General features: G+C 40.4%; 1 protein-coding gene across 2 annotated transcripts in view; it reads left to right on the top strand.

Moving 5' to 3' along the window:
* LOC102267253 (contactin-associated protein-like 3) overlaps positions 1-25,680 on the top strand; it is a 237,709-nt gene that overhangs the window by 33,469 nt on the left and 178,560 nt on the right. For both annotated transcript variants that reach the window (XM_070375524.1, XM_070375523.1), the window contains exon 2: positions 7,620-7,730. In XM_070375524.1, the coding sequence (XP_070231625.1) occupies positions 7,620-7,730 (111 nt within the window). The remainder of the gene's footprint in view (positions 1-7,619; positions 7,731-25,680) is intronic.

Below are 25,680 nucleotides of genomic sequence, written 5' to 3'. Positions count from 1 at the left end.
GGCATCACTGACTCAATGGACATGAGTTTGAGCAAGCTCCTAGAGATGATAAAGAACAGGGCAGTCTGGTATGCTGCAGTCCATGGGGTCGCAGAGTCAGACATGACTGAGGAACTGAACAACAAAGAAGTCAAAATAAAAGTGCTCATCTTTGGACTCTGCTGATGGCTAGGCATAATACATATGCATGTGTGAATTAAATAAATTAACCAGGAACATGGTCTAATGCTCCCTTTCTGACTTTGTTCTGGCAAAGATATAAATATGTTCTACTTTAGAAAAGTGAAAGTGTTAGTTGCTCAGTTGTGTCTGACTCTTTGTGACCCCATGAACTGTAGCCCATCATGCTCCTCTGTCTGTGGAATTCTCCAGGCAAGAATACTGGAGTGGGTGACCATTCCCTTCTCCAGAGGATCTTCCCAGCCCGGAGAAGGAACCCAGGTCTTCTGCATTGCAAGCACATTCTTTACTGTCTTAGCCACCAAGGGTGCTCTACTATTAGAATGCATAACTTATTGGAAAAAGCAAGAAATTAGAAATCACCTCTGCTGTCCTCCACTCTATTTCCTATCAGAGTGGGCATTGAGGGTCATGAAATTAAACAACTGGATCTAGTACAGTTATGCAAGCTCATGGCATGCGGAAAGGTGCCAGAGGTAGACCCACACTGGGTAGCTGCGGATATGAACACACTGGCACCTGCTGCAGCACATATTTTTGGGAGCAAGTGAGGGTGGTGGCAGATGAACTGAAGCTGAAAAATTATGCAAGGGTCCCTAGAGTGTCCTGCATGCCAGTCTTATAAGCTTAGAATGTCCTGTACATTCCAAGGGTTCATCAACTCCTCTGCACTGTGTGTGTAGCTGAGGGCTAGAAATTGGCCAGTGCCCGCAGAACAGTTGGCTAAATTCAGAGCTGGAGTCCAAAGTAGTGAAGACATGGATTTGAAATCTGCATGAAGATGGAACCGCAGTTATGTGGATTAAGCACACCACACTGCTCTTTTCATTCCAGGGAGTATGCCTGGTTATTATGAAGTGGTTATTATTATGAGTGGTTATTATGAAGAGAAATAAACTTACTTTAGCCTATCTAACTGTAATATTATCTATTTTCACTTGTTAATTCTTATACGTTTATTACTTGTACTCACTTCTTTTTCCTGCCTAGGTGGTAAATAGTTGTACTTATCAATTGTTTTGCTATCTCATTTGTTAAAAACAATTGTTTATGAATAATTCTTGTAGCTTTGAAGCATTTCAGGATTCATCCTTATTGGGGGATAGAAACAGCGTTTATCAGAATATTGATAAGAATGATATTCAGTGGAAATAAAATATTTTTAAATAATTCCATAAAAAATTAAATTGGGTCTTTACAATTTTGTCTCCAGGAATTATAGCATAAAATACAGACATTTCAGATAGAAAACAATAGTTAGAGAGATTTTGTATGGCATCTGAGCCTTCACATTGCTTGAATGTAATTTATTTAGAAACACAGTGAATGCATGGGAAGCATATACAGAGTTGCTCTTCTATGTAATGGGACATGGTCATGTTTTTTGATCATGTGCATTCTTAGAGTCGACTGTCTGAAATTGAATTGGAACAATTAGGGTTGTAAAGAAAGCTATTACTTTTAAAATTGTTTCTCAAAAAAAAATATTGTATCACAAAAGTGATAACATCTCACTCTTTTTTAAAAAGACTAAGATTCATATGGTTTCTTTTGAACAAATAAAAAATGAAAATATGACTTGGAACTCTGAATGCTGCCTTATATATCTTTCTATGGAGAAAATATGCTTATAAACTATTTTGAAGAAGTTTATTTGATGATTTGTGTTACCATACTGAAAGTAATAAAAACAAATACTTTAGTCCTCATAAAAACTCTATAGTTGTATGATTTCCTTTTGTCCAGTTGTATGATTCAGTTGTATAACATCCTTATTGTACAGATGATATAACTGAAGTGTAGGGAAGGCCACTGACATCCCAATAGTAGGCAGCTGGGTAGATGCCAAACCCACACCCCATCTGCCTCCAGAATCCACACTTGGTCCTTGTTAGGTTTACAATTCAGTAAGGAGGGATCCCAAAATGGTGAGATGAGAAAGATGTGCCTAATTAGTGGGGAGCATCTGGCCAGACTTAGAAAGAAAGCTGTTCTGGGGTGAGGTGGAAGCTGGGAAAGGAGCAGGCTTGCCAAGTTAAGCAGTTGATGGAAATAATCCTCACTTACCCTCAAACAGCTTTGTGACTTTGGGGAGGTTACTTAGATCCCAGGAACCCCTTTATTTAAAGGAGGAAATGATGCAGGCTCCATCTCCTCAACAGGCTGTCACCCCTGAGAAGCTGTAGTGTTAACATTTGAGTTAGCACAGCTGACTATGGATTGTGTTTGATCCCCATCTTCTGGAATTTTCTGAAAAATGTCCCAGTAATAATAATGTCCCAGTAATGTCTTAACAGCTTTGTACCTATAATGTACACACTCACTGTGGGAGATTCTTTGCTCTTCTTTGTGCCATGGATCCTTCTGGCGCTTTGCTGTAGCTGTGACTGCTTTTCAGAGCAATGCTTGTAAATGCATAAAATGTATACATCTGGTTACAAAGTAAATAGTTATATTGAGATGCTGATATCAATATATTAGAAATTATAATATGTCTTCTTAATTATTAAAGCATTAAATAATAAGATCTAGTGGTGATTTTAATAAATACTGTTATTTTGAAGTAAGGAGGACCATAAACAATATTTCTAGGTATCTGTAACTTATGTTGGTAACAAATGCATAGCACTAGTGAATACAGTCTCTTTTGTCTACACTTGTGATTGAAGAATATGCTAAAATTTAGCTAGAGGTTAGTGAAAATTAAGATGTAATATTTTCTTTTCATCTTAACTGACCTGCTAAATCATATCTGTACTGCATGTTCTTAAGAATCCTTGAACTGTTTGGTTCAGTGTTTTCAAGTTCTATGAAGAACCCTCCTGGGCTTTTGATTGAACTTCTAATGAATTGTAGCTCAAACTACGGAAAACTGATACCTTAGAAATACTGTCTTCCTATTTGCGATCATTGTAGTCTGAGCTTATTTTCAGTTCAGTTCAGTTCAGTCGCTCAGTCATGTCCGACTCTGTAACCCCATGAATTGCAGCACTCCCGGCCTCCCTGTCCATCACTAACTCCTGGAGTTCACTCAGACTCACATTCATCGAGTCAGTGATGCCATCCAGCCATCTCATCCTCTGTCGTCCCCTTCTCCTCCTGCCCCCAATCCCTCCCAGCATCAGAGTCTTTTCCAATGAGTCAACTCTTTGCAGCAGGTGGCCAAAATATCGGAGTTTCAACTTTAGCATCAGTCCTTCCAAAGAACACCCAGGGCTGATCTCCTTTAGAATAGACTGGTTAGATCTCCTTGCAGTCCAGGGGACTCTCAAGAGTCTTCTCCAACACCACAGTTCAAAAGCATCAATTCTTCGGCGCTCAGCTTTCTTCACAGTCCAACTCTCACATCCATACATGACCACAGGAAAAACCATAGCCTTGACTAGATGGACCTTTGTTGGCAAACTAATGTCTCTGTTTTTTAATATGCTGTCTAGGTTGGTCAGAACTTTCCTTCCAAGGAATAAGCGTCTTTTAATTTCATGGCTGCAATCACCATCTGCGGTGATTTTGGAGCCCCCCAAATAAAGTATGACACTGTTTCCACTGTTTCCCCACCCATTTCCCATGAAGTGATGGGACCGGATGCCATGATCTTAGTTTTCTGAATGTTGACCTTTAAGCCAACTTTTGCACTCTCCTCTTTCACCTTCATCAAGAGGCTTTTTATTTCCTCTTCACTTTCTGCCATAAGGGTGGTGTCATCTGCGTATCTGAGGTTATTGAGATTTCTCCCAGCAATCTTGATTCCAGCTTGTGCTTCTTCCAGCCCAGCGTTTCTCATGATGTACTCTGCATAAAAGTTAAATAAGCAGGGTGACAATATACAGCCTTGACGTACTCCTTTTCCTGTTTGGAACCAGTCTGCTGTTCCATGTCCAGTTCCTACTGTTGCTTCCTGACCTGCATATAGGTTTCTCAAGAGGCAGGTCAGGTGGTCTGGTAGTTATTCTTTAATGTCTTTCAGTACAATTTTTATCATAATCTCCATAAATGTGTTGCAAATTCTGTAAGATTTGTTCTTAGGTATTTTATACATCTTGTTACCATTTGCTATTCTATTTATTTTCTAACTACGAATGAGTTTAGAAATGTAATCATCTTTTGTATAAGGAACTATGAAGCTAGCCCATGACTTTCAGAATTTCTACCTATATAATTATAACATCTGGAAATGATAACAGTTCCTTTTTTTCCCACCAATTTTGTGCTTTTATTTTTTAAATTTTCTTTTATGTCCTAATAGGATTTTTAATGTAGTGTTCAATAGAAACAGTGGTTAAGGTGTTCTTTCTGACTTTCAAGGAAGTACTTTTAGTATTTTCCCATTGAGGAGTATTGTGCTGGAGCCAATTTTAGGCAGCTATCAAGACCTAATCATTAACTTTCAGTGAATTTTGTATGAAAATACAATCATTATAAAATTAAATTACTTATTAATTTAGTAATTAATTAAATTAGCATAATAAAGTAAATCATATAAAAACAAAGTAATACCTTTTGAAATTTTGACACTTCTTACTTTATGGCATCTTCAGTTCAGTTCAGTTCAGTCACTTAGTCATGTCCAACACTTTGTGACCCCATGGACTGCAGCATGCCAGGCCTCCCTGTCCATTGACAACTCCTGGAGCCTACTCAAACTCATGTCCATTGAGTCAGTGATGCCATCCAACAATCTCATCCCTGGTCATCCCCTTCTCATACTGCCTTCAATCTTTCCCAACATCAGGGTCTTTTCAAATGAGTCAGTTCTTTGCATCAGTTGGCCAAAGTACTGGAGTTTCAGCTTCAGCATCAGTCCTTCCAATGAACGCCCAGGACGATCTCCTTTAGGATGGACTGGCTGGATCTCCTTGCAGTCCAAGGGACTCTCAGAGTCTTCTCCAACACCACAGTTCAAAAGCATCAATTCTTTGGCACTCAGCTTTCTTTACAGTCCAACTCTCACATCCATATATGACTACTGGAAAAACCGTAGCCTTGACTAGATGGACCTTTGTTGGCAAAGTAATGTCTCTGCTTTTTAATATGCTATCTAGGTTGGTCAGAACTTTCCTTCCAAGGAGTAAGCATCTTTTAATTTCATGGCTGCAGTCACCATGTGCAGTAATTTTGGAGCCTCCCCAAAATAAAGTCTCTCACTGCTTCCATTGTTTCCCCACCTATTTGGCATGAAGTGATGGGACTGGATGCCATGATCTTAGTTTTCTGAATGTTGAGCTTTAAGCCAACTTTTTCACTCTCCCCTTTCACTTTCATCAAGAGGCTCTTTAATTTCACTTTCTGCATAATGGTGGTGTAATCTGCATATCTGAGGTTATTGATATTTCTCCCAGCAATCTTGATTCCAGCTTGTGTTTCTTCCAGCCCAGTGTTTCTCATGATTTACTCTGCATGTAAGTTAAATAAGCAGGGTGACAATATACAGCCTTGATGTACTCCTTTTCCTATTTGGAACCAGTCTATTGTTCCATGTCCAGTTCTAACTGTTGCTTCCTGACCTGCATACAAATTTCTCAAGGGGCAGGTCAGGTGGTCTGGGATTCCCATCTCTTTCAAAATTTTCCACAGTTTATTGTGATCCACATAGTCAAAGGCTTTGGCATAGTCAATAAAGCAGATGTAGATGTTTTTTTGGAACTCTCTTGTTTTTTTGATGATCCAGCAGATGTTGGCAATTTCATCTCTGGGTCCTCTAACTTTTTAAAATCCAGCTTGAATATCTGGAAGTTCATGGTCCACGTACTGTTGAAGCCTGGCTTGGAGAATTTTGAGCATTACTTTACTAGCATGTAAGATGAGTGCTATTGTGTGGTAGTTTGAGCATTCTTTGGTATTGCCTTTCTTTGGGATTGGAATGAAAATTGACCTTTTCCAATCCTGTGGCCACTGCTGAGTTTTCCAAATTTGCTGGCATATTGAATGCAGCACTTTCACAGCATCATCTTCCAGGATTTGAAATAGCTCAACTGGAATTCCATCACCTCCACTAGCTTTGTTCATAGTGATGCTTCTTAAGGCCCACTTGACTTCACATTCCAGGATGTCTGGCTCTAGGTGCATGATCACACCATCGTGATTATCTGGGTCATGAAAATCTTTTTTGCACAGTTCTTCTGTGTATTCTTGCCACCTGTTCTTAATATCTTCTGCTTCTGCTAGGTCCATACCATTTCTGTGCTTTATTGAGCCCATCTTTGTCTGAAATGTCCCCTTGGTATCTCTAATTTTCTTGAAAAGATCTTTTGTTTTTCCCATTCTGTTGCTTTCCTCTATTTCTTTGCATTGATCACTGAGTAAGGCTTTCTTCTTTCTCCTTGCTATTCTTTAAAACTCTACATTCAAATGGGTGTATCTTTCCTTTTCTCCTTTGTTTTTGGCTTCTCTTCTTTTCACAGCTATTTGTAAGGCCTCCTCAAACAGCCATTTTGCTTTTTTGCATTTCTTTTTCTTGAGGATGGTCTTCATCCCTGTCTCCTGTACAATGTCATGAACCTCCATCAGGGACTCTGTCTATCAGATATAGTCCCTTAAGTCTATTTCTCAGTTCCACTGTATAATCATAGGGGATTTGATTGAGGTCATACCTGAATGGTCTAGTGGTTTTCCCTACTTTTTTCAATTTAAGTCTGAATTTGGCAATAAGGTTTCATGATCTGAGCCACAGTCAGCTAACTGATGTTTTTTCTAACTGTATAGAGCTTCTCCATCTTTGGCTGTAAAAAATATAATCAATCTGATTACAGTGTTTACCATCTGGTGATGTCCATGTGTAGAGTCTTCTCTTTTGTTGTTGGAAGAAGGTGTTTGCTACTTTATTTTATGGCATCTTACTGTTATCTAATCTCTTGAGGTTATTTACATACCTTGAATCTGCATGGTGAAAATGCTACATAATGATGTAATACATACATTGTCTTTCCAACTTCATAATTAGTGACGTCACATTGATAGCCTTGAATTGACCACAGTAGAAGTATTTACACCAGTGTTTTTGTTGTCTAGTTGCTCAGTCATATCTGACTCTTTAATGACTCCATGGATTGTAACTCCTCTGTCCATGGGATTTGCCAAGTCAGAATACTGGAATGAGTTGCCATTTCCTCCTCCAGGGGATCCTCCTGACTGAGAGATTGAACCCAAGTCTCTTGCTTGGCATGAGGCACAATATACACCACGGTGAAGTGACAAATACTACCACTCAGCCCGATGTTAAACATTTACTAATAAACCTCTGATCAAGACTAATGTTTGCTATAGACTCTAATGCTTTCCTAGCCTGTTGATTAAAGGAAAGGAAATTATGGATGAAAAAGATGGAGAGGGGGAGGGGAATGAGAAGGAAATGAAAGTAAAAGGGAAGGAAAAAAACAGGAAGAGAAGACAGAAAGGTGTCAATCAATGTGTTAACCAGAATGTGGTGTTTTTCCCCCCAGATAACTGTGATGCTCCTCTGGCTTCCTCCTTGCCCCGGGCTTCCTTCACCAGTTCCTCAGAGCTGTCTAGTAGCCATGGCCCTGGTTTTGCAAGTCTTAATCGCAGGGACGGTGAGTCTGCAACTGTTTGCTTGTTCATCTACTTTTTTAGGTTTTAGAACAGGTTATAGAAGGGTGACTAATCAAGTGTGCTGGTCAGGAATAACTAAAACAACACATGTAGAACCAGGGTCACAGCCACTGGGGAAAACTGAATAGGCCACTGCATATGTCTGTGAAATGTGAAGCTGCCATAGGATATGATGGTAAAATGACTTCATCCCAGGACTTGGCCTGAGGAGACCAGGTGAAGACTGCTACTGAAAATAAAGATCCCCTACCTATTAGTGGAAAAGGAGTTAGTGACTTATTTTTTGGAGAGATATTCATCCACTTTTGCTACTTGAATGTTGTTGAATAAATTACTTTTTCTGTTGCACAAATATTAATTCAGTGGTTTAAATACATGAATATATACACGCAAAGCTTAAATGTTTTGATATGTTTTTTAAGAGATAGATTTTTTAAATGAAAGATTTATTCAGAAAGTAAAAGTTAAAATTAACTGTCTCATGTAAAAGCACTGCTGTAAACTCTGGAGATACTACTAGGAGACTGACTGTGTTTCTCCCTCTTTGACATTTTCTAAGATAAGCATTTAAGTCTAGCTTGAATTTACTGTGTCCTTAAGAATCAAATTCCAAAACCTAGTAAGTGATCAATAAATGGCAGGGAAAAGTAAGAAAACAGGTGAAGAAATTCATTAAACTCATGGTGGGAAGGCATGTCCATTAATTGCCCACCTTCATGATCTTTGCCCAGGAAAAGGAATTTTTATGGGCAGATATTTACTCCTCAAAGCATCAATCATCCATAATCTAGATTTCAATGAGATCAATAAAATTATCAAATTACCCATTTTTGGTCTGATGGTTACTCTAATATCAGTTTATCATATAAACTTTCCATGGTTGCCCTAAAACTGTAAAACCTAAATAAGCCATATTTAATTAGTTTAAAGAAGCTCAAGGGGCTTGTGTGTTGTGTTTCAAATTTGCATATGTCGAATGTGTTTATGATTCAGGACTCTACTACTGTCAGTATGGTAGCACTGGAAAGTTTATAAACATTAGAAGGGAAAATCCTGAAGTTTAAGATGAACTTATTTTTATTATATTCAATTAAAAAATTAATAACTCAGAGTATGATAAGCCATCATTATAAAATGCTAAGTACAAAGCTTATCTTCTATATTTAAACTACTCTCTTTGCAAATTTAAATTAATTAAAGAGAGTGGCAATCAGCTAATGAGGTTTTTTTTTTTTAATGGTTGTTGCTATTCTGATTGCATATAATGTAGATTTTGCTAAATATTTCTAGATGGTACCACCTGATTTCAGACCCATTTCTAAAGCATGTTTTAGATAGCACAATTTATCAATATTCCTTCTAAAGGATTATTTATGTGTGTTTTCTTTTAAAAGTCAGCGTCTTGGAGTCTTTTTTTGACATTTCCTTTGCCTTGATGAATGCTGGAGAACATATTAGTTCACTTTAGATTACTGTGAGGTAAAATATGGATAGTATAAAATGTGGATGAGCAGAATAAGCATAATGATGAGATGATTCTTAATATATAGTAGTTTTGGCTTTTAAAAAATATTTTGTGTATGATGTAGCAATGAAAATCACGTTGGACTCCCTGATATATGGTTAAAATTCCCTTGGTCTATGTTATGATATTCACAGGTTTTAAAGAAGGTGGTCTGTCTTACATTTCTAGTTTCTTATTTTGCCCACAAGTCACTGAACTTCTAGAATGTTCATTAGAATTAGAAATACCTCCAATATTACAGCTTCCACCAAGAGCTTTATACATAATAGCCCATCACTTCGTCTACCTGATATATAAAGGTGATAAGAGAATAATCTATGTATAACTTTTGATTGTGTGAGTGTGTATCTATCTATAAATTTGACCCCCTGTATAAACCAAAGTAAAAAAATTCAAAATTGAAGGTATCTGATGATTTTAAAGTACATCACTGATTCAACACATAACAATACTTATTTATTAGAATTTATTGCACATTTAATGTTTTTCATTTTATATATTTTTGCTTTTACATTTTATTTATGTATTTATTTTGTTTTCTATTAATTTATGAAAAGGAGTAAACTATTTCTTAGAGAAGACTTTATAATAAATAGAAAAAAGAGGTCTGTGAAGGATATTGAGAGGGATGAGCAGAGAAGTCAGGGTAGATCCATGTGTTTCCAAGGACAGGCAGAACCCAAGCAGAGAGTCTAAAATCATATTGCTGCTTTTGTTTCCATTAATATTAAGTTGATATTTCCTAGAATTATGTTACCAAATATTTCTCATAAAAATAAGATTGCTGAAATCTGTATATTCTAAATAAGAATGTTGTAATATAACTTCATTTTTTTCATCTAAAAAATCTCCTAAGGAAACTTTATCCAGTTTATCCACGTTTTTCCAGACGAAAGTTAAAAAAACAAAACCCAAACCAAAGACTATCTTAGGGTAAACCATTCTGGACTTTCATTCTGTATCTTGCATATAAAAATAGCCTTTTGTTTTTACAATTATTGTTACTCCTCAGACTGGCTCTGTAGCATTTCAGATTCCAACATCGCTGTGCTCTCTTTAATCATGTGATCTGTAAACACAGGTATGATAGTGAAATGTGTGGTTCTGACCAGAAGCTAATTGAAGTTGATTAGAAGGACATATCGGAGAAGGCAATCGCAACCCATTCCAGTACTCTTGCCTGGCAAATCCCATGGATGGAGGAGCCTGGTAGGCTGCAGTCCATGGGGTCGCTACGAGTCGGACACAACTGAGTGACTTCACTTTCACTTTTCACTTTCATGCATTGGAGAAGCCAGTGGCAACCCACTCCAGTGTTCTTGCCTGGAGAATCCCAGGGACGGGGTAGCCTGGTGGGCTGCCGTCTATGGGGACACACAGAGTCAGACACGGCTGAAACGACTTACAGCAGCAGCAGCAGCAGCAGAAGGAAGTATACACACATTTGGGCTTCCCTGGTGGCTCAGCTGATAAAGAATCCACCTACAATGCAGGAGATCCCAATTCAATTCCTGGATTGGAAAGATCCCCTGGAGAAGGGGATAGGCTACCCACTCGAGTATTCTTGGGCTTCCCTGGTGGCTCAGATGGTAAAGAATCTGCCTGTAATGCAGAAGACCTGGGTTTGATCCCTGGGTTGGGAAGATTCCCCTAGAGGAGGGCATAGCAACCTACTCCAGCATTCTTGTTGCAGGAAGGGGGACTTCTTCCAGAGCCCAAAAGTGGGCTCTTGTCTAACACTCAGAATTAAATTGTCCAAAGAGACACATGTGCTGATAAAGCAAGAGATGTTATTGGGAAGGGGTGCCTGGGTAGAGAGCAGTAGGGTAAGGGAACCCGGGAGAACTGCTGTCACATGGCTTGCAGCCTCGGGTTTTATGGTGATGGGATTAGTTTCCGGGTTGTCTATGGCCAATCATTCTGACTCAGAGTCCTTCAGGGTGGCACATGCATTGCTCAGCCAAGATGGATGCCAGGAAGAAGGATTCCGAGAGGTGGTTGTACACATGGTGTCACCTTTTGACCTTTCCCAAACTCTTCCTGTTGGTGGTGGCTTATTAGTTCTGTGTTCTGTACCAGGACCTTCTGTTGCAAAACAACTTATGCAAGTGTTTACTATGGTGCCTGGCCAGGGTGGGCAGTTTCAGTCAGTGTGCTTCCCCTATCACTCTTGGCCGGAGAATCCCCATGGACAGAAGACTGGCAGGCTATAGTCCATGAGGTCCCAAAGAGTCTGACACAACTGAATGACTAAGCACAGCAGCATACACACATTTTGTTTGAGGTCAATTGCTCAGTTTCTTTGTACACTGGTGCTGAATTGAATCTAAGAAACAGAATGAAAGGCTGTTGTTGAACCACGAAAAGATGCTAGGATTCTTGTCCTCTGGAGGAGAAGAATTCAATCTGGGGTCAGAGACGAGGCTTGATGGCTCAGAGCTTTTGTGTAATAAAGTTTTATTAAAATATAAAGGAGATAGAAAAACCTTCTGACATAGACATCAGAAGGGGGTAGAAAGAGTACCCGCTTATTAGTGTTAGCAATGGAGTTATATACTCGCCAATGAATCCAAAGAATGTCCGGAGGTTGTAAAGACCTCACCAGACCTACTCCCATAATTTACATTTTAAGATAACAGGATTAGCCAGAAGGTTTAATCCAGAGACTGTCCTCAGGCAGTATACATTACTGTTATACAATTTCCAGATGTTCAAACTGGTTTTAGAAAAGGCAGAAGAAGCAGAGACCAAATTGCCAACATCCGCTGGGTCATCGAAAAAGCAAGAGAGTTCCAGAAAAACATCTATTTCTGCTTTATTGACTATGCCAAAGCCTTTGACTGTGTGGATCACAATAAACTGTGGAAAATTCTTCAAGAGATGGGAATACCAGACCACCTGACCTGCCTCTTGAGAAATTTGTATGCAGGCCAGGAAGCAATAGTTAGAACTGGACATGGAACAACAGACTGGTTCCAAATAGGAAAAGGAGTACGTCAAGGCTGTATATTGTCACCCTGCTTATTTAACTATTATACAGAGTACATCATGAGAAACACTGGGCTGGAAGAAGCACAAGCTGAAATCAAGATTGCTGGGAGAAATATCAATAACCTCCGATATGCAGATGACACCACCCTTATGGCAGAAAGTGAAGAGGAGCTAAAAAGCCTCTTGATGAAGGTGAAAGAGGAGAGTGAAAAAGTTGGCTTAAAGCTCAACATTCAGAAAACGAAGATCATGGCATCTGGTCCCATCACTTCATGGGAAATAGATGGGGAAACAGTGGAAACAGTGTCAGACTTTGTTTTTTTGGGTTCCAAAATCATTGCAGATGGTGATTGCAGCCATGAAATTAAAAGATGCTTACTCCTTGGAAGGAAAGTTATGACCAACCTAGATAGCATATTGAAAAGCAGAGACATTACTTTGCCAACAAAGGTCCATCTAGTCAAGGCTATGGTTTTTCCTGTGGTCATGTATGGATGTGAAAGTTGGACTGTAAAGAAAGCTGAGCACCAAAGAACTGATGCTTTTGAACTGTGGTGTTGGAGAAGACTCTTGAGAGTCCCTTGGACTGCAAGGAGATCCAACCAGTCCATTCTGAAGGAGATCAGCCCTGGGTGTTCTTTGGAAGCAATGATGCCAAAGCTGAAACTCCAGTACTTTGGCAGCCTTATGTGAAGAATTGACTCATTGGAAAGGACTCTGATGCTGGGAGGGATTGGGAGCAGGAGGAGAAGGGGATGACAGAGGATGAGATGGCTGGATGGTATCTCTGACTCGATGTATGTGAGTCTGAGTGAACTCCGGGAGTTGGTGATGGACAGGGAGGCCTGGCGTGCTGCGATTCATTGGGTCTCAAAGAGTCAGACACGACTGAGCGACTGAACTGAACTGAATCCTAAGGAATGTAGAGGGAAAAAAAGTTTGTCCTTTCTTCTGCCTTGAGAATTCCAGGCCCCTCTCCCCTTGGGGACCCCTAGACTTCTTATCAACGTGCCTAGGAAATGACTCTCTCAAGAGTTTGGGGTGAAGTAGTAAAGGATAGCTTTGTTACTTTGCCAGGCAAACAGGGCCACAGTGGGATTAATGCTTTTAAATTCATGAGTTCACACTTCAGAAAGGTAATGAGAGTTTTTATAGCAATTGTTCAAAGAGGATGTGATCAGGTCATGGACGTTCTTTTGATGGTTTGGTGGTGAGATAAATAGAGTCAACCTTCAGGTCCAACTGGCCTGGGGTCTCCAGGCTTGTGGGCAGCATACTGTCATTAATCATTAACTTCTCCCACCTCAAGGCAGCTTCAGTATCTGCAAAATAGCTCAAAGATACGTTGTGTATATCCATTGATGGGGAAACAGGACCTCGTCCAAAGGCTGCTCTTGACTGTTTCTTCCTGGTCTCACATCCCTCCCTTCCCTAATTAACAACTGCATGAATCTGCCCTTTGGAACTCAGGGGAGGTCATAGAGGCTGAATGAAGGCTGTTTCCTGTAATCAAAGAAATGAGAGACATAGAAAGTTGTGCTCAGGAGCCCCATAGGGCCCTGCATGGTATCATGTTCTTTTTTGTTTCTCCAAAATGCTTGCATAAACCATCATTCCCAGAAAGAAGAACCACTCTATTCATGGCCCAGATGCTGAAATTCTTGCACTCTACTGCAGCAAGCCACTCGTCAGCGACAGTGCAGATGAGATTGCTTCAAATTTAACTTGATCAAAAATGACATTTCAGATTGCTATATTGTGTATTGCCAATGGAAAGTAGATGGAAACAAGCTGAAATGACTGGATGTTTTCCTTTCTCTTTGTAATTCTTCACCTTTCTCATACTGAGACATTGATCCCATTTCCTCGAAATAGACATATATTTTGGTGGAGCCAAGAAAGATTTTTGTCTAAAGTTCCAATACAGTGAATGACTAAGCATTTTAGAACTATTCTCAGTTTTAAGATACTTATTTTTCAAGTTAGGAAGTACATTTACTAGTACAAGTTAATGTAATAGGTTTTAGCAGAAAATAAAGATGTATGATTACATTAGGAGAAAATGCTTAGACCTGGGCATTAGACAGTGAACATTTTCTTATAACCTGCAATGTCTGATTATTTGGATTCTGCAGTATCCCAGATAAGATATGATATTGAAAGGTTGTTGTTGAATCACGCGAATACACTGGGATTCTTGGTCCCCGGAGGAGAAGAATTCAATCCGGGGCCAGAGATGAGGCTTGATCGCTCAGAGCTTTTGTGTAATAAAGTTTTATTAAAGTATAAAGGAGATAGAGAAAGCTTTTGACATAGGCATCGGAAGGGGGTAGAAAGAGTACCCGCCTGCTAGTGTTAACAATGAGGTTATATAATCCAAAGAATGTCTGGAGGTTGTAAAGACCTCATCAGACCTACTCCCATAATTTACATTTTAAGATAACACTGTCCTCAGGCAAGATACACCCTTGTAAAGACCAGGTCTACTCCCATAATTAACATTTTAAGATAACAGAAGATTGAATCCAAAGACTGTCCTTAGGCAGGGTACATTATTGGTATATAATCCTAAGGAATGTGGAGAAAGAAAAAAAGTTTGTCCTTTCTTCCTCCTTGAGAATTCCAGACCCCTCTCTCCTTGGGGACCCCTAGACTCTCTATCAACCTGCCTAGGAAATGACTCTATCAATTTAAAACTCACTCTTTGTTATAACAAAGTTAAAAAAAATGGAAAGAGTGAATAATAATTTAAAATGTCTAAAAGTATGTCAATTCCTGATATAAATCAGAATATTACATCAAAAATTTCTGATGCAAATCTTATAATAATTAACTTTCCCCTCATATTTTTTCATAGAATCATAGTTCTCAAATATTCCTATCTTTTATTCACAGGCTAGAAGCCTGGTAGAACTGGTCAGTATTCCCAAATACTAGTCTGAGTAATTCAAATTGCCATAAAAGAGCTTGTGAATCAAATTTTTATAGATATATGAATATACTGGGAAATTTTTGCCTCTGGATGTCAGATTTTGCATTCTGTTTGTCTGTGCTTCTAAAAGTTTTTAGACCAATTAAGGCCAATACACATTTTTTCTTGAAGCCACCATTTTTTTCTGTTGTTATTATAATTTTTTAAACAAGTGATCCTGCAGATGCACTGTGGTTGTTGAGTGCAATGAATAAGCCAAGTGTAACAGCATCTGTAAAATACACTGACATACTAAGGCCTGGGCAGCACTGTCCTGACAACCATGTAACTTTACTAAATCACAGCTCCTCTAAAATGCATGATTGTAGGGACTTCCTTGGGATCCAATGGTTGACTCACGCTTCCAATACAGGGGACTTAGGTTCAGTCCCTGGTCAGGGAACCAAGATCTCACATGCCATGGGGCAAGGCCAAATAAATAAATAAAATAATAAAATGCATGTTAGTAGCATGTGGGAGGAGAAACCATCAAATCCTAGAGTTTGTGCAGACCAGGCCATAGAGTTGTCATATGGAATTGCACAGAACTCATCTTTTCTGATTCTTCCATGGTCCTTTTCAAGATCTAGAGTCTTCAGTTTACCCCCATAGAGCCTAAGGCACTAGATGACACAAACCAGAACAAACCAAGCATGTTTTCAGTGACATCAACAACCTCCAGGGAGACAGTGTTGTCGTTTCTGTCTATCATGTAGCCCAAATTATAGAACTACCCCCCAAATAAGGCAATCTTCAGTCTCTTCTGGATTCATAGCCTCTTTTGAACAGAAGAACATCTTCCAGGGATGCTCAGATTTTTTTGCTCCTACTTCTTTCCAAGACAGTATTTGGATTTACAGACAGGTTCCTGCCCTCATGGAGCTGAACAGTGGGAAGCGTGCCCCACGTTGGGGTCTCAGCTTCTTGTTATCTACTGAGAGACGTTTGTCTGCTCTTAACTCTGGGGGTTACTGGGCACCCATTCCTGAAACCTGTGGCAGATATACCTCTTGGTAAGATCATGTTCCCAGGGAATAAGTCACTGTCCCTTTGGGAATCTGTCTGGTGTCACTCCTTGCCTCCTTGAAGCCTGACCTTGAGTCTCATTTGGTTTCCAGCCTGAATTACCTTGATTACAGGTTTAATTTGTCTTTGTCAAGTTAACTTGTTCAGATTCAGTCAGACTCTCATTTAACTTCTATACCCCCTTTTAATGGCCTGTGGGGAATTCTGGGTCACTATGTGGGGGGTGGGGTGGGGCAGGGAATCCTTTGAATGGTTTTGTCCTATCCAGAAGTGACTATCACGTCTACTCAGCTTGTTGGCCAGAGGTGGTCACATAGCCCCTCTCAACCACCAGGGGACATGGAAGTGCAATCCTCCCTGTGCCTGGAGGGAGAAAACCAGAAATTGTTGGAAACTGTTAGTAATGACTGCACAGCCCCTGCAAGGTTCAATTCAGTTCAGTTGCTCAGTTGTGTCCGACTCTTTGTGACCCCATGAATCACAGCATGCCAGGCCTCCCTGTCCATCACCAACCCCTGGAGTTCACTCAGACTCACGTCCATCGAGGCAGTGATGCCATCCAGCCATCTCATCCTCTGTCGTCCCCTTCTCCTCCTGCTCCCAATCCCTCCCAGCATCAGTCTTTTCCAATGAGTCAACTCTTCGCATGAGGTGGCCAAAGTACTGGAGTTTCAGCTTTAGCATCATTCCTTCCAAAGAACACCCAGGGCTGATCTCCTTCAGAATGGACTGGTTGGATCTCCTTGCAGTCCAAGGGACTCTCAAGAGTCTTCTCTAACACCACAGCTCAAAAGCATCAGTTCTTCGGCGCTCAGCCTTCTTCACAGTCCAACTCTCATATACGTACACAACCACAGGAAAAACCATAGCCTTTACTAGACGGACCTTTGTTGGCAAAGTAATGTCTCTGCTTTTTAATATGCTATCTAGGTTGGTCATAACTTTCCTTCCAAGGAGTAAGCATCTTTTAATTTCGCGGCTGCAATCACCATCTGCAGTGATTTTGAAGCCCAGAAAAATAAAGTCTGACACTGTTTCCACTGTTTCCCCATCTATTTCCCATGAAGTGATGGGACCGGATGCCATGATCTTTGTTTTCTGAATGTTGAGCTTTAAACCAACTTTTTCACTCTCCACTTTCACTTTCATCAAGAGGCTTTTTAGTTCCTCTTCACTTTCTGCCATAAGGGTGGTGTCATCTGCATATCTGAGGTTATTGATATTTCTCCTGGCAATCTTGATTCCAGCTTGTGCTTCTTCCAGTCCAGCGTTTCTCATGATGTGCTCTGCATAGAAGTTAAATAAGCAGGGTGACAATATACAGCCTTGACGTACTCCTTTTCCTATTTGGAACCAGTCTGTTGTTCCATGTCCAGTTCTAACTGTTGCTTCCTGACCTGCATACAGATTTCTCAAGAGGCAGGTCAGGTGGTCTGGTATTCCCATCTCTTTCAGAATTTCCCACAGTTTATTGTGATCCACACAGTCAAAAGATCTATTATCACCCTACAAGGTGATCGCCCCAAATTCCAAATGGGCCCCAGAAAGCCTCTCCTCTGTTTGTTTATGCCTCTCACTTTCTTTATCCCCCTTGGACTTCATTCCTGAACAAGGTGTCTGAATCACTTCTCCCACCACCTTTTACCCTTCCTCCATTTCCCCTCTTTCCCACAGTGCTCTGGGCTTCCATCTCTTCCTGACAAAGAGGGAGACACCACACGTACTGTTTCCTATTTTCTGAGTTGGTCTTTGTCCTCTTTGGCTTCTCTAGAGCATAAGGGGATAGTGATCACTGGCTAACAGGATTTGCTGGAGAGAGGAGTGAAAAACACAATGGATTATCTTTGCAGAATTATGTCTGTGTTTATAACCTGCACAGTAAGTATCTCAAGGTGGCAACAATTTTGCCATAGTGTTTTTTCCAGGAGTAAATACTACCTATGACGTACTTGGCAACTTCCCCAAAGGTATGTAGAAGCTCTTCTAAGCACTATCCAAATTCTAAGATAGTTGTCTAGCAAATTCAGCTGTTTTTTCCCCCCAAAGTAATTCACTTTTATGTTGTGTGTAATATACCGAAATGTTCATGAAAGTTATTTACTTAACAGTATGTATCCTTGAGATGAATGAGGGCTAGTGGCTTAGTCAGTAAAGAATCTGCCTGCAATGCAGGAGACCCAGGTTCAATTCCTGGATCAGGAAGATCCCCTGGAGAAGAGAATGGCCACCTACTCTTCACAGTATTCTTGCCTGCGAAATTCCATGGATAGAGGAGCCTGGTGGGCTACAGTTCACGGAGTCTCAAGAGTCAGACATGGCTTAGCGAGTAAACCATCACCATCCTGAATACACCATGATGTCATTGTTTATTCCACTTTTAATATTGGCATCCCTATGAAGATATGCTTTGCCCCATCACCTCATACTGCTTTACTCATACAATGTAATTTCATTGCTTCTCTTGGGGATATTCCTTTTTTCTTTTTTTGGAGTCATGAGGAAAGACATCCCAATTGAGGTGGTCTTCAATCCTGCCAAAGGGGTGAGGTTCAATTAACAACCGTTCATGAGGCATCTGGTATCCTCAAGATACAAGAGTCCCATGTTAAAGCGCAGAGCAACCCTGAATTGCTTGTTTAACTGGTGACATAGAAACTGATCCAGGAAGACCATAGCCAGTGACTAAGGCTGATGGAATATCTTAGTGGAACCTTTTGTTGGCTGTTCCTGCCTTTGCTCTGAACATAATGAGGAGCTCTGGACCACTTGCTGACTGGAAGATGGTATTTCAAGGGTTCCCTGTTCTCTCTACAGTGTGATTTTTGCAGTGGATTCCTCCCTTGTTGCTGTGTTTCCTTCAAGGAAATCCAGTGGAGGGGCTTCGCCCTGACAGATAATAGTTCCATAGTCACCATCTGCAGGGCTCCAAAATCACTGCAGATGGTGACTGCAGCCATGAAATTAAAAGACGCTTACTCCTTGGAAGGAAAGTTATGTCCAACCTAGATAACATATTCAAAAGCAGAGACATTACTTTGCCAACAAAGGTCTGTCTAGTCAAGGCTATGGTTTTTCCTATGGTCATGTATGGATGTGAGAGTTGGACTGTGAAGAAGGCTGAGTGCCGAAGAATTGATGCTTTTGAACTGTGGTGTTGGAGAAGACTCTTGAGAGTCCCTTGGGCTGCAAGGAGATCCAACCAGTCCATTCTGAAGGAGATCAGCCCTGGGATTTCTTTGGAAGCAATGATGCTAAGCAATGAAACTCCAGTACTTTGGCCACCTCATGCAAAGAGTTGACTCATTGGAAAAGACTGATGCTGGGAGGGATTGGGAGCAGGAGGAGAAGGGGATGACAGAGGATGAGATGGCTGGATGGCATCACTGACTCGATGGACGTGAGTTTGAGTGAACTCTGGGAGTTGGTGATGGACAGGGAGGCCTGGCGTGCTGCGATTCATGGGGTCTCAAAGAGTCAGACACGACTGAGCGACTGAACTGAACTGAACTTACTGGGGATGAATGCCAACTCACCCCTAAATGTTCCTTTATCAGTTGTATTTGCATTTTGTGATGCTTAGGTCTGATTCTTTTTGCAGTCTCACTTTACTACTCTGTTTTACATAACAGGTTCTCAGTACATACTCTTTTTATCCAAGGCTTTCACAGTGTGCTTACAAAGTGTAATGAATGCAGCTAAATAAAATCACTAAAGAAAATGTAACTTATACCATCAACGGAACTTTTTCCAGAGGCTTCTGGCTGAGTGGGCAGTCAAGTATGGATGGACGATTTAGTTCTCATGGTTATTTCCCTGACATGGTCCTAAACTGTATTTAATTGAAAAAGGAGCCATTGACTTAAGAAGTGTAATGGCATGTCCGTGGGAAGTGGTGGGGGCCTTGGAGTAGAGTGTCTGGCCTCCTGGCCTTCTGGGCATCCTGTATTCCCCACCTTTCTCTACATATCAGAGGGAAATGATGCTTATTCTGAGTGACCCCACAAATGATCCGGACTCATATCTGTTCTGAGCAACTCAGGGGCCCTCTGAAAAATGCACAATGATGCTTTTATAGAATTAGACCAGATCTCAGAACTGCACCTTTGGTAAACATGAAGATTTCACAGGAGATGAACAAAAAGCTCGGTCATACACATTACTTAGTCATAATGAAGTACTACTACATGTTTGGATGGTTTATAGGCTTGCTGGGCAATTCTCATTTTATTTCTAAGATGAGAAATTAGCAGAATCGTCTTATAGTCATATGAGTACAGAACTTCAAATAAGAACTGAAAAGCTAAAAATCAACTCAATTCTTATTGCCTCTCTACTGTATGTTTTCTAACACTTGGTTAGGAGTGTCAGGTTGGTTTACAAAGATTTGGAAGGATGGATTAATTACAGCTCATGCAGGCAGGATATCTCAGGCTCCTGTTTTGTTGTGGCAAGAATTTGAAACAACAGACTGGTTTACAGCTCAGTTACAGCTCAAGCAGACAGATCTTTTATTAGACAATGAATAGTACACTCCTGAGAGGAGGGAGTACCTGACCCTGAAGGAGTGGCCACGATCCCTCTTGACTTTCCCATCTTCTCCTCTTGGTTCTGCCTTGTGAGAGGTAGGGCTTGTACCAGCCACCAATCAGGAAAAGGAATGCAAATAGATGTATGCTCAAGGCTGGCTGACAGTCGCAAGTTACATAACAGTAGGATTTATTGCACATGACTTTCCCATAATTTAGTCTGTTATAATCTGATGGATATAGGTATAGAATATTTATGAACCCTTAATGGGCCTCTGGCTGCCTAAGGTCACTTGAGGACACATCCGTGCATCAAGGGCACTGTGTGCTGGAGTTGGAGAAGCCCCTGTGGTTAGTTTGTATCCACTATTTGCCTAGAATGCTTGTGCAGCAGTTGGAAAAGTCTCTGTGGTTACTTTTGTAGCATATCTGTGAGCTTTCCTGGGCATGTCTGGGTGAGATTTAGAGATCAGCTTGCATCCCTTTAGGCTAGGCCATCCCTTGTAGCTAATGCCTAACTCCCTACCTAACATTAGTGTATATGAGAAGCAAAACAAAACACACAGTAGTAATGGATATTTCTTTATTTTTATGCAGAAAGAGCTGCAGCAGTGAATGTTAAATGCCACAGGCATTGAAAGTTGTCCCTTGGGATGCTTCAGACAGAACTTCAGGGAGTCACAGTTGAACAGTCACACTGTGTTTTTTTCCTCTTAATACTACTGGCATTTAACTGAAATCACACATTAATCAGTATACACTTTAAAATTTTATTTTGAATTGTCTTCTTACAAAGCCATTACAGGGTATGTTTGTATTTAGTACAGGAATGTGTTTTACTAGGCTGCTGTGTGATTTTTTTTTCCCCCCTTATGGATGCACTTTTTGGAAAACGGTCTGTTCTGTCCTGCTCAGGCTGCTAGCAGATTGCTGGGAGCACAGCAGAAAGGGGATCAGAGGTTACCTAGACAGGTCCCAGAGGCAAAGTTTCTGTGTTTTCTCTACATCTTTATAGTCAGGAATGGTATATGTAGCTAGCTGAAACTGCTTCTTAAGAAATTAGAGCTGGAGCAATGCTTAAATTTTCCTCAGCACAGTAGGTGGGGTTGTGACAAAAACATCAGTATTTAAAGCCCAGAGATCTCTGAGCAGGCAGGTCATAGAGCATCCCCAGGGCCTGCCCACCCATCAGCCCCTCTTGCCTGGAACATCTGTCATTCCTGGTTCTCTCATCCTCTCCCTACTCACCCAGCCCCATCTGGAATCAGTAATATGTCTCCTGTGAATTTGCTGTTGTTGTTCAGTTGTTAAATTGTGTCTGACTCTTTATGATCCCATGGACTGCAGTACGCCAGGCTGTCTTGTCCTTCACTATCTCCGGGAGTTTGCTCAGATTCGTGTCAATTGAATCAGTAATGCTATCCAACCATCTCATACTCTGTTTTCCGCTTATCCTTTTGCCTTCAATTTTTCCCAGCATCAGGGTCTTCTCCAGTGAGTCAGCTTTTCACATCAGGTGTCCAAAGTATTGTAGCTTCAGCTTCAGCATCAGTCCTTCCAAGACTATTCAGGGTTGATTTCCTTTAGGATTGACTGATTTGATCTCCTTGCAGGTCAAGGGACTCTCAAGAATCTTTTCCAGCACCACAATTCAGTGGCATCAATTCTTCGGCACTCAGCCTTCTTTATGGTCCAGTTCTCACATCCATACGTGACTACTGGAAAAACCATAACCCACCAGGCTCCTGTATCCATGGGATTCTCCAGGCAAGAACAGTGAAGTGGATAGTCATTCCCTTCTCCAGGGAATCTTCATGACCCAGAAATCAAGCCCAGGTCCATCTGAGTCACCAGGGAAGCCTCTTCTGTGAATTACGATGCATTTAAGTGAGGAAAAAAACACACAGGGCTTGATAAGATCCATTTGAGACAATGTAATGGAGATCTTGAAGGGAAACTTTCCTTGGTGACAGTTTCAATTTAGCCATTTACTTACTTGACATATAGATGCCCTGGAGATGGGTGGGTCTCTTCACTTCAAATTAACCCATTTGACATTGGTCCCTTGGGTATCTCTCTGCTCTGAATCTTGTTGAAAGTTGAGGAAGGCATGAAATTATTTTTCTTTTCAGCTCTGGGTAATTTCCCTCTCGGCACAAAGCTGACAATCTTTATGAAAGTTCATGCCCCGTGGTCATCAGGAGCAGGGGTCATTGTCTTTGTGGTCAGTGACCAGGATAATTAAGGCCCCAGCTGAGAGTTTCCTGTTTAACCTTTCCTCTCCCCCAAAGACACAAGTCACTGCCTGTGTCTGATCCGACCAAAGGTGGGGGAAGCAGTCACACAGGAATAAGTGGAGACAAACCTTCCAATATATCTGCCAATTGTTTGCTGTTTTAGTCCCTGAGTCTTGTTCAACTCATTGGGACCCCATGGGCTATAGCCTGCCAGGCTTCTCTGTCCGTGGGATTTCCCAGGCAAGAATACTGGAGTGGGTTTCCATTTCCTTCTCCAGAGGATCTTCCAGACCCAGGGATTGAACCTGCGCCTCCTGCATTGGCAGGTGGATTCTTCACCACTGAACCACCTGGGTGGTCCATGTCTGCCAGTATAGAAATATTAAATACAGTCTGGCTATCAATAAACAAACAATACTGAACAATGGACAAATCACAGAGATACGTTCTTAGAAGGGGTAGAGAATGAAAAGGGAGCTAAGCTTTAATAAAACACCCTCATCAGAACCTAAAATGGTTGTTTCTTCTTTGCAAAGCAGAGACTATAACACCTGTCTTACTAGCAGGGTGTGTGTCAAGTAACACTTGGAGCATCTGGGAAGGTCCTTAGCACATCCCATGCTTGTGAGAAGTTTTGGCTACTTCATTTTCTCTTGTTTATCTCGTTTATTGCAGAACAGTGGTTCAGCTCCACTGGTCAGTAAAACTGCTCAGTGCTCCCTAACAGTGTTCAGGTTATATTTGTGTATTTCCCATTTTTTCCAGTCATTAGAAAAAGAGGCAGTCACCTCAGTGGACTATGTGAATGAGCAAAAGCACAGTAACTCACATCATCAGCCAGCAGGTATCTGGGGATTACCCCGTGGCTGTGTTACCTAACTGAAATGAATTGCCCCACGGCACAGGGTATTCTGCAGTTTCATTACTTTAGCAGAGTACCTACTTAATCAAATAGCTTAATTTGCATACCTCTTCACCACAGGTAAGGGATATGAAGTGTTCAAGGTCGATTACCTGCAGATGTTGAAGACTGGTTGACAGAGATGTAGATGTATCTGTGAGAGAGGCAACATGCTGGAAACATGCTGATACTTTTTAGTCTGTTGTGCTTCTGTACATGTGGTACTCATAACATGTTAATGTTACTTCCTGACTTCAAAAGAGATTAAAAATGACACAGAAAGATTGTCAAGTTTTTTAAAGAAGTGTATCATCAGTACATCCTTTGATACTAACTAATATAAGTCAGAATACAGGACATTTAATAGTTTCTCAGAGATTTAAAAGGATTCATAAAAAAATTTGTAAGTAGAACCTCTAAGTTAAAATGACAACTAAATGCCAACACCTAATATTTGACTTATTTTGGTTACAAAATTACAGGCAATTGCCGAGTAATATTACTTGGGACTATTAGTTAGCCCTCAGCTAGAACTCAGAGGGACTTCTCATTCATCAGATATTAGTTGGGACCTTTGCACAAATGAATAAAAGTAGCAGGAAGGTGTTGGGTGATGATCAGTCCTGTGATTAAAGACAAAGAAAGATTGAGAAACTTTCACAGGTTGTAGAACACTAAGGACACACAGACTAAATGCAACACAGGATCCTGGAACAGAAAAGTGAGTTAGTAGAAAAACCGGAGACATCAAAATAAAGTTGATCATTTCTTTAACCTTGTACCAGTGTTAATAGCTTAGTTTTCATCAAAGTGCCATGGTGATGTCAGAAATTAACATTAGGAGACATTAGGTTAAAAAGTAGACAGGAATTCCCTACCCATCTTTGCAACTCTTTTGTAAATCTGAAATTATTTCAAAATAGAAAGTTTAAAAATGTATTACAGAACAACCAAAAATGTGGCATATTTAAGATTCTGGATCAAAAGAAAAGATATTGTGCTTGTGAAACAGTGAGAAGAAACTTTATAATATTGGAACAAAGAGGAAGTCACAGAAAGAATTTGTAAGCTTAAGACTTAACTAAGGGTTATACATGCAGTGCAATTAAAAGAGGACGTAGTGAAGTGATAGATGTGCCCACTTGCTGGTGATTTGCTGGTGACAGCTCCACACACTGTTGTAAGTACCCCACTTCCATTTCCCTTTGAGCTATCCTGTAACCATGTCACACATCTCCTGAAGTGCACTGAGTCATAACAGTTTTAGTAAACAGGGTGTGGATGTTAATAATTGCCCTTAATAAGAAGATAATAAATGTTGCCTACAGTATCAGGCTTTATTATGAGAGTCTCAAATTAGGTGTAAGAATAATGGGAAAAAACTTTTAAAGCTACTTTTTTCATGTTAGGGGTTGTTTACATGACACTGTTTTCTAGACATGGATAATTAGCAAAATATCAGTTCTAGAATTCATTTCAAATCTATTTCCCAATTTTATATTGCATAATAATTTAAATGAACAAAACATATTATATAATATGATATCTAAATCCAAATTCAAAACTCATGTTTCTAATAAATGGAAGAACAAAATATACCAATAATACATTCTCAGAAATCTGTAATTCTTTGGTTTCTTACTGGCACTGGCAAAAACAAAGCCCAGTGATTTCTACTCTGCACCTATTGTCATCAATATGTGAGAAACTCCTTATTATTAGCCTCCTCTGGGTTCTCATTCATCCTCCCTCCT

Source organism: Bos mutus, chromosome 8, assembly GCF_027580195.1.
Source record: "Bos mutus isolate GX-2022 chromosome 8, NWIPB_WYAK_1.1, whole genome shotgun sequence".
Lineage (NCBI taxonomy): Eukaryota > Metazoa > Chordata > Mammalia > Artiodactyla > Bovidae > Bos > Bos mutus.
The sequence above is the reverse complement of the archived record's forward strand: the minus strand, read 5'-3'. Positions and strand labels throughout refer to the sequence as shown.